The 12,707-nt window shown below is 40.0% G+C and overlaps 1 protein-coding gene across 1 annotated transcript in view; it reads left to right on the top strand.

Annotated features, from left to right (window-relative positions):
* The window catches only part of RELN (reelin), a 517,734-nt gene that overhangs the window by 394,234 nt on the left and 110,793 nt on the right, over nucleotides 1-12,707 (top strand). Inside the window, exons 23-25 of the mRNA XM_027123841.1 lie at nucleotides 3,638-3,775; nucleotides 4,641-4,827; nucleotides 11,809-12,014. Coding sequence (XP_026979642.1) covers nucleotides 3,638-3,775; nucleotides 4,641-4,827; nucleotides 11,809-12,014 — 531 coding nt within the window. The remainder of the gene's footprint in view (nucleotides 1-3,637; nucleotides 3,776-4,640; nucleotides 4,828-11,808; nucleotides 12,015-12,707) is intronic.

The following is a 12,707-nucleotide window of genomic DNA, read 5'->3' as shown; positions in this document are numbered from 1 at the left end:
GTGCTCCTCAACGGGAGAGGCCACAGCGGTGAGAGGCCCGCGTACCGCAAAAAAAGAAAAAGAAAAAAAAAAAAAAGATAGTACCACTAGGTTGAAAGTTTTAGTATAGTAAGAAAAGGTCTCGTTCTTGTCAATATTTATTCAGCACTTGAGAGGAAATATATTGATCCTTAAACTCTTTAGTTTTAAACAGAGCCTGTCATGTTGTAGAGGTGCTCATTAAATGTTGGGAAATTAAATAAATTTCAATTCAATGTGCCTTGATGAACTAAAGAGATGTTTTATTACAAACCATCTCTTTTTACAAACTGAAAAAAAAATCTACTAGATCATTCCTCTGACAATTTGCCTTTAAGTACATGTAGGTAAATAATTGAATTCTGCTTTTCCAGATTTCCCTCAAAGCCCTGGGTAAAGAAAGTAAAAATATTTCTTAAAAACAAACCACCCAATAGGATATTTATTTTAACATTTCTACTGACTAATACGTAAACTAAACATTATTGCTATAGTATTTCAAAAAAATAGTGTTCAACTGGTTATTATCATTGTTTTCGGATCTGTAATGCTTTAAAGCTCTGCTATAAAGATAAAGTACATTTATTCTCTTTGGCATTCTTGATAACTTTATTATATGCATTTCAAACTTTTGCAGATTGCCTGTTTTTCCCAAGCATTGGGGCAAGGAAGTACAATTTAGTGTGAAGCAATATTCCTTTTGGTGAATCTTTCTTCTGCTGTTTTGATTGTCCAGCATATGCAACTATAAATTGAACGTAGACGAGCAAATTTGGTCTGCACTGCCAAAGATCTGTTAACTTTAGAAGATAATGCTAGATAGGACAACTTAGAGTGGAATACTGAACATGTATACACCTGCTCAGAGAAATTATTTTGTATATGAACTGAACATTTGTTACCCAATGAAAATTAATTTTGTTTTTGTGAGAGACATTTACATAAGAACAGGGCCTAATGAGACCCAAACGGCTGTCAGTTGCTGACTTCATGAACAAATCAACACCTGATGACTGAATGAGTTTCAGGATATTTGGGTAAATGTAATTATAGTCACTCTGAAGGTAGAAAATACAATTTAGCCGGACTTCATTTACCTTGATTCCTCAGTTACCTAACTATCGAGAGATGACTCAATGGTATTTTATTTCAGTCTAGAAGTTGATAAGAGGAAAAAAATCAAATAAAGAAAAGACTGTCAAGTTATGTTGCCTTTGAGAATCCATAGTTTGAATTTTAAATGTAGGTCAACTTCATTTCATGATCCACACAGCAGTAGTGCTATTTCCAGACTCAATCCAAAGTACACAAGATTTTCCTCCTAAGAATACTTAGTTTTGAGAGAGAGGCAGAGGCAGGGAGAAAGAGAAAGGGAGAGAGAGAAAGAGAAAATTGGCAAATTAAATATTTGTATTGAGGGCGATATTTAGCAGTGATGCAGCTGCAAATCAGTGAGATCACACCTTGTGTTGTCAGGCATAACCAGGTAGAGAGAGAAAAAAAAAAAAATTTTTTTTTCTCACTAAAAACGAAGCCAATATTCAACCTCTTTTGCTTTCTTTTCTGTTAATTAACATCAGTACATGAAACTGTGGATTGTCACTTTAAATGGAATAATTCACTTTTTAAGCTTTTTATCTTAAGGAAATATCTTTTCAAGAGTTCATAGGTACATGTAAGGATTAATTTACTTATAAAAAGAATTTGGAGAGTGTTTACATGTGACTGTTTAGAAGCATAAATTGAGAAATCTAGGTCAGGTTCTGAAACCCTCCAACCCCATTTTAATGTTTGAAACTTCAAAATAATGTATGCCATGGGTTTCATGTAAGCATGTGACTCTAAAGAAAATAAACTATCACCTCGGTCAACAAACCACCAGAGCAATCATTACACTTTTGAGCTGGAAGGGATCTTAGAAATCAGATTGCCCAATCTATTTATTTGAGAGGTGAGGAACTAGAAGCCCCTGAAGTCTTAAATTGTCCAGTAAAGATCACACAGCTGATAAATTACAGAGCCAGGGTCCTGGGGGACCGGTCGCCTGACTCCTAGCACTTTCTTCACACTGTTACCTGCAGAAGTCAGAAACAGGCTGCCCTTTCCTGGCCTTGTCCCTCCACTCATCGGCTCGTTTTTTAGCAGACTGTTTTTGTACACTTACTTTATTCTGTTCCTGTGCAGACTACTGAGACAAAAACATATCCCTGTCCCCAAAGGAGTTCACCGTCTAGATATGTGTGACCCTAGACTTGACTCAGATTGTAATCAATCTTAAAAGAAATATAGTCATCTCTCCTTTAAATGACAGTGGTGCATGCGTCTTAATTTATTTGTTTTCTGTGGGGCTCTAAGATAATGTACTTACTTTTATAGTAGACTTTTCTAAAAAACATTTCTTAATGGGACTGTGAAAATTGTGATGGCTGTTAGATTATAAATATAAACTATTACCATAGAAGAGGTGCATCTGTCTCATTGTATGTACCATGAAGAACACTGATATCCCGCTAACCTGTGTCTAGTGGATGCACCTCAGTGAATCCTGGAATCATCCTACTAGGAATAAAAATGCAACCTATTAGCCACAGATCGTTAGTAAAATAAACAGTAAAGGCTTAGTCTGGATTTTAACAGCCTGTTATGTACTTAGGGAGTATTCAATATGTGGGTAATTGATGCAGTAGACTTTAATGGATCATTCAGAGCCATTAAGATCAAGTGTATCTGTAGATAGTGTACTTGGGGAGGGTTTAATTAATGGAACTGAGCATGCGCGTTAATTCTGCAAATTCTTTTTCTTTTTTTTTTTTTTTTTGCGCTTTGACCAGAAAGAACTAATCATGGATCCCTGAAAGTTCCTAGAGGTGAAAAGTATGATGTGATTTTAAAAGAATTTTTTTATGGTAGTCAGTGAATGAAAACCTTCCTGGCATTGCTCTCAAAACATCCTCTTCTTTAGACTTTATATGTAGTTTAGATGAATCAGGGTCCCAAGTGTTTCTCTATGTGTAATGGACTGTTTTAAAGTTTTTATCTCCACTTAACATCAGCTTGTCCGTGAAACCTAAGCAAGTTAATGTTTCAGAAATAAGAAGCAGGATTTAGCACCCAGATGTTCTTACTTGTAAAATAGTACATTGTAGCCCATCCCCTCAACCCCAAAACCGTACCTCCAAACAAAACTTTTGTTTTGCATTGAGAGCTAACTGGAAGTCTTCCAATAACTACTGATACGTTTATTTTAAGAAACTGCCTTACTCTAAGTTAAACACTGTGCATTTTCATCTGTGAAAGAGACAGTTTCTTACAAATTTTTATTTTTAAAAGATATCGTTTTACTTCCTTTCTTTTCCGCGCGTCAAATCCCTGTGCAACAACAACATAAATCTGATATTGTGTTTTTCTTTAAAATACAAATTTATTAATTAAATGTAGTCTCAAATAAATTAAGATCGAGGTATATACAAAATAGGCTTTCCTTCACGGTGGATGATTAGCAGCTAAATTCAAGTTCCAGAGAGTTCGTTCTCTGAAGGATTTTGAGCTCCACCGTTCCTTGTCTATACGGTCCCATGTCAGTTAAAATACTGTTTTTGTTACTGTGCCTTGTTTCTAGGTCCAGCGCCACCCGCTTCCGCTGGAGTCAGAGCTATTACACTGCCCAAGACGAGTGGGCGTTAGACAGCATTTACATTGGGCAGCAGTGCCCAAACATGTGCAGTGGGCACGGCTCCTGCGACCACGGCGTGTGCAGGTACGTGCGTCAGGAGGCCTGGTTGACTCTGCTTTTCTGGATGTGTGTTTATAGCCATACCACAGCAGCTGTCATCAGTTATAGGAATCACCTGATAAATAATGAGATCGCCAAAGGAAAACGATCCTCCTTTCTGTCTTTATTCTAGATGTAAAAGATATTGTTGTATTTCAGTAAGTATAAAGCCATAGATTGTAAACCTTAAAATGTAACCTCCTGGGTTTAAATTTCAGAGTTTATCAATTAGCCCCAAAGTCCTCTTTGTTAGTTAACAGAGCCTTGCTGTTGTTTCCCCCTTCCTTCCCTTGATAGTCTTAAAGCTCTAGTCAAACAGCTGCTACACGCTTTCCTACAGCACTTCACCAGAAGCTCAAGGTTGTGTACGGTGGGAGATGGTGATTATTGCTAATGAGGATGAGATAGGAACACACTTGAATACTTAAAGACTCTAAAAGAGACATAATCTAATCAGAAAGAGGAACTATAAAACACGGCCACAATTAAATGTTGGGTGAGCAGACAAACATTTATATGTGACCTTTTAAGCCTACGGGAAGATCTCACGATCCTTCCCCTCCCCCCATCATGCATGTGCACACACGCCTGTATCCTTCATTACTACTTGATGCCTCATCTCTACTGTTACAGCACTATTTGTTTTAAGAATGGATTCTATCCCTTTTTTCCCCCTTGTGCAAAACTGAAGGTTGCTACCACCATATTCAAAGATTACACTGTAGAGAAAAGTCTAGTACAGATGCCAATACCCGAACAAAAGTGAGATATAGGAAGTGTTGCAGGTCAGATGGCTGTGGCATTCACACAGGAGTCCGTCACTTGTTCACTCGGCCCTCCTCTCTTGTAGGTGTGACCAGGGATACCAAGGCACTGAGTGCCACCCAGAAGCTGCCCTTCCTTCCACGATCATGTCGGACTTTGAGAACCCAAATGCTTGGGAGTCTGACTGGCAAGAAGTTATTGGGGGAGAAATTGTAAAACCAGAAGAAGGGTGTGGAGTCATCTCTTCTGGATCATCTCTGTATTTCAGCAAGGTAGGACTAAGAGCCAGGAGTAAGTGATCAGCACAGTGGCTATTTCAATATGTGACTGATGTTGTAGCCGTCTGAACTCAGAAGGTACAAATATGACGCAGTTTTATTTTTCCCTACATTCCCTGCTTTTGACTGGACTTTGTCAAATTTCTATGCCTTAGCTCCATTTGGGAAATTCATAGTTTTATGCTTGTCTTTGCTTACTACAAATCCAGATAGGCCGGTTTAAAATTCCTGCCTTTCTTGGACCTGATTTAAAGCTCATTGCTTTCCTTTCCTCCAGTGCCAGCCAGGCTTGTGTCTCGGGGGGCTTTGAGTGGGGCAGGGTCTTGGCCCCTTCTCATACCAGGCTTTGGAGGGTGTGTGAGCACGCGGGCCTGGGGGTGAGGACGTGAGTGGTGGTGGAGGTAGTGGAGCTTAGAAGTTAACAATAGCAACTCTGGAGCCAGACTGCCTGTTTCAGTCTGATTCTGCCACTTCCTAGCTGTGTGACTTGGAACAAATACCTTAACCTCTCTGTGACTTGGCTTCCTCGTTTGTAAAAGAGTATCTACCTCATTAGGGTTATTATGCAGGTTAAATGAGTTAGTACTTGTAAATCATGTAGAACGGTACCTAACATGTAGAAAACATTTCTAGAAATGTTTATTCAATTTGTCAATCCATTAATCCCAAGAATATGATTGGAGGAAGGAGGAATAAAGGTGAGGGTAGGGGTGTGCAAAGCCATTCCTAGGGTACTGACCAGCTCTACATCAAGAGCAGACATCTCAGGTCCTATTTCAGCTCAGTTTGGTGGTTGCTGGTGGCATCGGCTGATGTGGGACTGTCCTAGTCAACTTGGGCTACTATAACAAAACACCATAGAGTGGGTGGCTTCAACAGCAAACGTTCAACAGCAAGACGGCCATCTTTACATTGTATCCTCACATGGTGGAGAGAGAGAGCAGAGAGGGAGAAAGCAGGCCTTCTCCTGTCTCTTCTTATAAGGGCACTAATCCCATCATGAGGACTCCACCTTCATCATTTAACTACCTGCCAGAGGCCTCACCTCCTAATACGATCCCTATAAGGGTTAACCTTTCAACATATGAATTTGGGGGCACCCCATAACAGGGGCTCTGAGTAGAAGGTTTTCTTGCAGGGTTCAGCTTTCCCAGTGGAAGCAGACAGATCAGTACATACCGACTAGGGACTGAGGTGCCTGATTCTCTTGGAACACTCATAACCCGTGTTGCTTGGTGAGGGATGTGGCTGAGAGAACCACCTTCCTCTCCTCCCTTGCTACAGTCCAGACAGGACATTCTTTTCTTCCTGCCTCCTCCAGTTCATCTCTTCATATAGTTTTCGAAAGGACTGCAGAGGGGAGCAGGTCCAGCTCTCCAACCTGAGCAATGTGTTCAACCCTAATTATTGGCAGCTCTCTTTAGAATGTGGGGTGACCAGCACCACTTCTTTCCAGCAGGGACTATAGCCACCAATTCTAGGACAACTGAAAATGTCCCATTCCACGTCACATAGCAAGTACACAAAGGTGGGTGATATACCATAGGGCTGATGTGTTGCAGAACCTGTTTGGGCAGAAATCCAAAACAAGTTAATGTATGCAAATGCAAAAATAGGTACAGCTTTCGTTTTGAGGCAGGTGCAGAACAAAGAATCACATAGAAAATGTAAACAAGATAGAAAATGTAAACAAGAAAATGTAAATAACAAAGTGAACAAGCTGGAAAATGACAGAAAATCAGGGACGGATTCCATTTAATGATATTTCTTATCCATTGACATCTAAGATCCCCATGTCATTATTCTTAGAGATAATAGTCAATAAGTGACCAATATTCATTGCATAGATCTGGGTACACTGTATAATCATGCAGAAATGAAAAGATTGTGTCTCCCATAACCATCAATTTTAAAACAAGATTATGAATCCTTAACCAATATTTACCCAAACACCCCAGTAAACATGTGTGCATACACACAGATATTTTAAACATATAAAGGTTACATATCAATATTTCTAACACTTAATTCAAGATTATGTCTGGAGTCAAGCTACCTGGCTTTATACCTGGGCTCCAAAACTAATTAATTGGTTCACCTTGCAGAGTTATAACATCTTTCTGTGTCACAGTTTTTTCGACTGTAAAGTAGGATGTTGAGAGTGAGTTAATGCAGGTAAAGAATAAAGGATAGTGTTGGGCATATAGAAATAGCCTATAAGTGTTACCTATCATAATTACATTTTATGAAAATAAATTTCAAACTGGTATCATTGAATATTTCCATATGTACGCCCTGCCACTAACAAAATCAGCATTTCAAAAATAAAATCATTCTCTTCCTCTCCGAAACCAGCTTTCTCCCTAAATTTTTGTCAAAATATCTAAGGATCATATTTTTACTTTTTTCCCTTGTGTCAGTCAGATCTGTTTTGAATTCTAAGTGAGAGAAACTAGCTTAAGCAAAAAAGAAGGAAAATTGGTTCTTCTAATCAAAACAGGGAGGGCTTAGATGAAACTTGACTCAGAGATACATGGAGCTGGAAACTCAAATGCCCACAGAACTCTCTCCTTAAGAGGAGACTCTATTTTCAGGTCAGCTGTCGTCGTGAGAGTGAAACCATGGCCACAGAGCTCTATAAGCAACTCCATAGGAAAATGTGGGAAAGGTTTCTGATTGGCCAGTCACGTGTCCGGGGAATGGCATAATATGATTGGCATGGCCAGAGTTATGTACTCGCTCCTTTGGCAGAGAGGTGGGATACACAATTTAGCACCTACCACCAGCCAGCATAATTGAAGTAAAGAAGGAGTAATAACCCAAAGGAAGTGTTCCTTAGACCTTTGCAAACCACCCTAGATTAATTTCTCTAAAAACATGCTTCTGTCCTGTCACTCTTCCATCACCAGTGTTCAGGATAGTCTCCAATACTGCTGCCCTAACTACAGAACTTATTTTCTTTTTCCAAACATGAGTCCTCTGCTCCAAACAGGAAGCTCTCCTCATCATCCCAGATTTTGCCAATTTCCCTCTTTGCTTAGCCGCCACTGCTTTCCGTTATGCCTTCCACGGCCTCTCACATCCATATATACCTTGCAGTGTTTTGCCCAAATCCTGCTGCTTCTGACATCAAAAGCTTGGCCTCTGTATACTGGTGCCAAATCAAATCTCAGAGGCAGAATTTTGGGTGAAGTAGAAAAGAATAGCTTTATTGCTTTGCCAGGCAAAGGGGGACACAGTGGGCTCCTGCCCTGAAAAACTGTTTCCCACCCCAGGAGGATTTGGTGAGGAGTTTTATAGCAATAGTTCAAGGGTGGTGTTGCTGATAAGATTAGCGTGTGTGCAGGGCCTGCACTCTTTGTTGTTGTTTTTTTTTAGAAGATGTTGGTGGTAAGAGTTTATTAATTAATTTATTTATTTTTGCTGTGTTGGGGCTTTGTTTCTGTGCAAGGGCTTTCTCTAGTTGCGGCGAGCGGGGGCCACTCTTCATCGCGGTGCGCGGGCCTCTCACTATCGCGGCCTCTCTTGTTGCGGAGCACAGGCTCCAGACGCGCAGGCTCAGTAGTTGTGCCTCACGGGCCTAGTTGCTCCACGGCATGTGGGATCCTCCCAGACCAGGGCTCGAACCCGTGTCCCCTGCATTAGCAGGCAGATTCTCAACCACTGCGCCACCAGGGAAGCCCCTTGCACTCTTTTAATCTCATTTCAGGTGATCTCTTGATAGGCTTCTCTGGCTCCTTTAATCTGGCCTCAGGTGGTCTTCTCTGGTATGAAGAATGCTGACATCTGCCACTTGTTGGGTTTTAGTTCTATAAAGAGCTCAAAAGATATTGTTAATGTGTATCCCTTGAGGCAGAACCACAACCCTGCGCCAAGGCTGCATTATTGTTTCTTGGCCGTTCCTCCCTTGTCTCTGCATACCCTCCCTTCCCTGATTGACAACTGTTTGAATCTGTCCTTTGGGACTCAGGGAAGGTCATAGAGGCTGGAGTCTATTCCCTACAAACAAGGAGTGGGGCACACAGAAAGGCTTTTGTGCCCAGAAGCCCCACAGGGTCCTGCTCAGTTTCACTTCCATGGGGCTTTCTGGGACTAGGTCAGAGTACACTGATCTTTCCTTTCTTTGACTGCCCCTCATTGTGTTCCCTACATGTATAGATCATATTTTTATTTTTATTCTCACAGTACCCAGCAAAATGCACAGTCTTACTGACTGAGCCAAACTTCTAGATAAGATGTTCAACTCAGAAATGCATGCCTTGCGTTAGGCATTTACATATCAATAAATACCCTTGAGACTGAATAGATTGGAGCATTGATCATTAATCATATGACCAAATGGGATTTAACAAGGGATAGAACTTGGTCTGCAGCCCTAAGTTATTACTCTCCCTGCACGTACGTTATCTGTGGACTCTCCTTTCAAGTTTGTTTTTATAACACGTGGTATTGAGCTTGGTATAACTGGCAACCGGTAATTATTTGCTGAAGAAAGAAATCAATGAATGGATGAAAGAAAATTGGAAAACAACAGAAAGTTATAAAGAAATGGTTATTTTCAAATAAATATAGTAGACTTTTATTCTACTGGCATGTTGATTAAAGAAGATTTTAATGGAAGTCAAAAGGTAAAGTTTTTATAAAGCATTTTAGAGGTTTTGTTATAAAGGCTCTAGATTCTGTAGGCGTTACCTTTAAATTCTGTATTATTTTATCTAAACACTGAAGACATTTTAACCTAGAATGCTGGGGGAAATTGGAGGGTATTTTCCACACTCTAGGAATGAGGAGGTCCTTAATCTATTACTCCAACACATGTATATGCATATTACATGTTTATATATATCTACACATATACATAAATACATTGATCATAGTATAGTAGAAAAACTGCAAACCGTGTGTTAACATCTGATTCTAAATTCTGACAAAATAGTTTGCCCTGAGCCATTTCCTTTTTCTCTCTTTTCCCCCTTTAAAACAATGTTCAGCATTTCAGGTCACCAAACAAAAGAAAATGACTTGTACTACTCTCTAGGAAAAAACATCTTCAGTGCCAAACCAAGCATTTGTATGATATTTTTCATTTTTAAAAAATCCCACAGGGCTTCCCTGGTGGTGCAGTGGTTGAGAGTCCACCTGCCGATGCAGGGCACGCGGGTTCGTGCCCCGGTCCGGGAAGATCCCACATGCCGCGGAGCGGCTAGGCCCATGAGCCATGGCCGCTGAGCCTGTGCTCCGCAACGGGAGAGGCCACAACAGTGAGAGGCCGGCGTACCACAAAAAAAAAAAAAAAAAATCCCACAAAACACTCTGAAAATCTCTATAAAGCAACACCATAGTCTTCTGGAAGAACAACACTGTACTGTGAATTTCTCAATTGACCAATCATTCCAACCATTTAATTGTGATAGTTGGATTTTTATCATTCTCCTCACCTTAGATCTTTACCGTTCTGGCTCTTTTCCACATGCCAGGGTTTTCATAGAAGTTTGCTGGGTGGGAATTAACCAGCTAGGTTCTTCTCAAATTCATTCTTCCTGTACTGATCCTGAGGCACGAAAATTCTAGGTCAGATTATAATAATCTCTGAGTTGTTTCCACTTAACACTATTTCAAATCAACAGCAAGAAAAATGAAAAGCACATCTAACACGTTGAAAATGCATATTTTAAGATTTCTTCTAATACATACATAAAATTGAGAGTTCCAAAAAATGAGTTTCTGTCTCAGGATTGACCTCAGTGCTCTTTTTGCTGGCACCCTTGTCTATTTTGGAATCTCTTAATTGGCTTTAGATTTATCAGTAACAGTGTACTCCTGTAATTATCCCCAAGTATTTCCCCTGTGACTTCTAATAACTGAAACCCTTTCTTAATTAACTTAGTGGATTAGAGTAGGGTTTAAATTATAAGTGTGAGGGGTGCTTTTCTCTATACTGTGTATTCTGTCTCAGGTTTTCTTCCCAAATATTAATTGAACTCCTCGGAAACTCTCTAAGACCACTCAGTGCAGTCCATGGATTAGCTTTGGCAGAATCAGTTTGGGTGAAAGAATCTTATCAGCAAACTTTTTTTCAATCCTGTTAGCATGAAACCGTTTAGAGACAACAGAAATGATGACAAACCTTGTCAATTTGTATCTCATACCTCACAACAGAACTGTGACAGGCAGGGGATGCACTAAGCAAAAGAAGCAAGTTGCTGGATTTGAGGAAGTTTTTAACATTTTTAAGACACAAAGAGACCATTTAATGGTTGCAAAAACTTATTTAATGATCCCTCCCACCCTCTCTATTTCCAAGAGATAGACTGACTGGGAGCCCGAGAGACTTCAGTACTCTCTTTTTGTCAAGAAGTTTGTGTCTTGCCTGTTTTACCTCAATTCCCAGGGAGGAGGAGAGCTGGGGCATATCTATTAAGAGATTGTCCCCTCAGGAAGAGATGCCGTGTGCTAGGCAAGTTATGTAACATATTATTTCATCTAATTGTCACAACACCCTGTAAGGAAGGTATTATTACCCATGTTATAACTTTGAGGAAAATAAAAGCTCAGAAAGGTCACACAGCTAGTGAACAGCATGAATCATGGGCTGAGATTCAAACCCAGCTCCAGCTGATTTCAAAGTATGTATGTGGTCTTTCTTCTCCATGACTCTGCCTAGAGGAGATTTCCAAAGCGAATGCTGGGAGTGTTTTCATTAAAATGAATTTTGCTTTATTATTAAAGACTTTTCAGTACCCTTTGGTGGAATTAGCAGTTCTCAAGGATCTCATAACCGAATCTGGGAGTCAGTGATGTAGAGACTAATAGAATGGATCCAGGAGCAGTTAAATGGCATAACCTGCTCCTCTCAACAATAAATGAGAATAAGATCATCTCCACATAGTGCTAGGATGCTCATATGAATTTGAAACGGAAACAACTAATTGCTCCCAGATAATTGAATCTGTGATTTTTCTGTTCTTCCGAAAGGCTGGAAAAAGACGGTTGGTGAGCTGGGATCTGGATACTTCCTGGGTGGACTTTGTCCAGTTCTACATACAGATCGGTGGAGAGAGTGCTGCGTGCAACAAGCCCGACAGCAGAGAGGAGGGCATCCTTCTCCAGTACAGCAACAATGGGGGCATCCAGTGGCACCTGCTGGCGGAGATGTACTTCTCAGACTTCAGCAAACCCAGGTAACCAGCCCCAATCTCCTTCCAGTGCGATAATAATTATTATCTCCTTGATTATTATTAGGCCTTACCATACTAATATCCCTGTTTTGCATTTTACAACTGAACCTTATTTTATTGGAAAAAAATTATTGAAAAATATGTAGATCCAATTCTTACAAATTGAATATATTTTAGATATAATACTTACAATAGAGCTATTTTGTAGATTGAAGGTTCATAAGTTCGTTGTTTTAAAACATTGAGTTATTTCAAGGTGACATAACTCTCCATAATATAACACAATTAGATATGCAGACAGACCAACCCAAAGCATTTCTTCTAAGGCACACGGGGGAGAGGTGGAAACCAGAGAAGAGGCAACTAGGTCTAACAAGAGTCATAACATCCAAGGAGAGAGTCAGGGATGGTGGGTGGGAGATGGAGCCTGGTGAGATTCCCCCCATACAGTAGAAGGGGAATTGATAATGGGGCCAAACTGGTTTAAACAACAGTTTGAAACTATTGAAATTATTTTTTCCAAGTAATAGCATTGTCCATCTGGAAATTACTGAGAATTCAGTAAAGCAACTAGAGTACTATATAGACAAACAAAAATTCACTAGCTTTTTCAAATTCCAGAGATATTCCATTTTTATTTAAGGGAGTTTTTCTTTAGGGGCTATTTCATCACGTTCTCAAAGAGTTCTATGACAC

The sequence above is a fragment of the Aethalodelphis obliquidens genome, unplaced genomic scaffold, assembly GCF_003676395.1.
Source record: "Aethalodelphis obliquidens isolate GAN/ISIS:26980383/991018 unplaced genomic scaffold, ASM367639v1 scaffold27, whole genome shotgun sequence".
NCBI classification, from domain to species: domain Eukaryota; kingdom Metazoa; phylum Chordata; class Mammalia; order Artiodactyla; family Delphinidae; genus Aethalodelphis; species Aethalodelphis obliquidens.
This window is presented reverse-complemented; position numbering and strand designations above follow the sequence as displayed.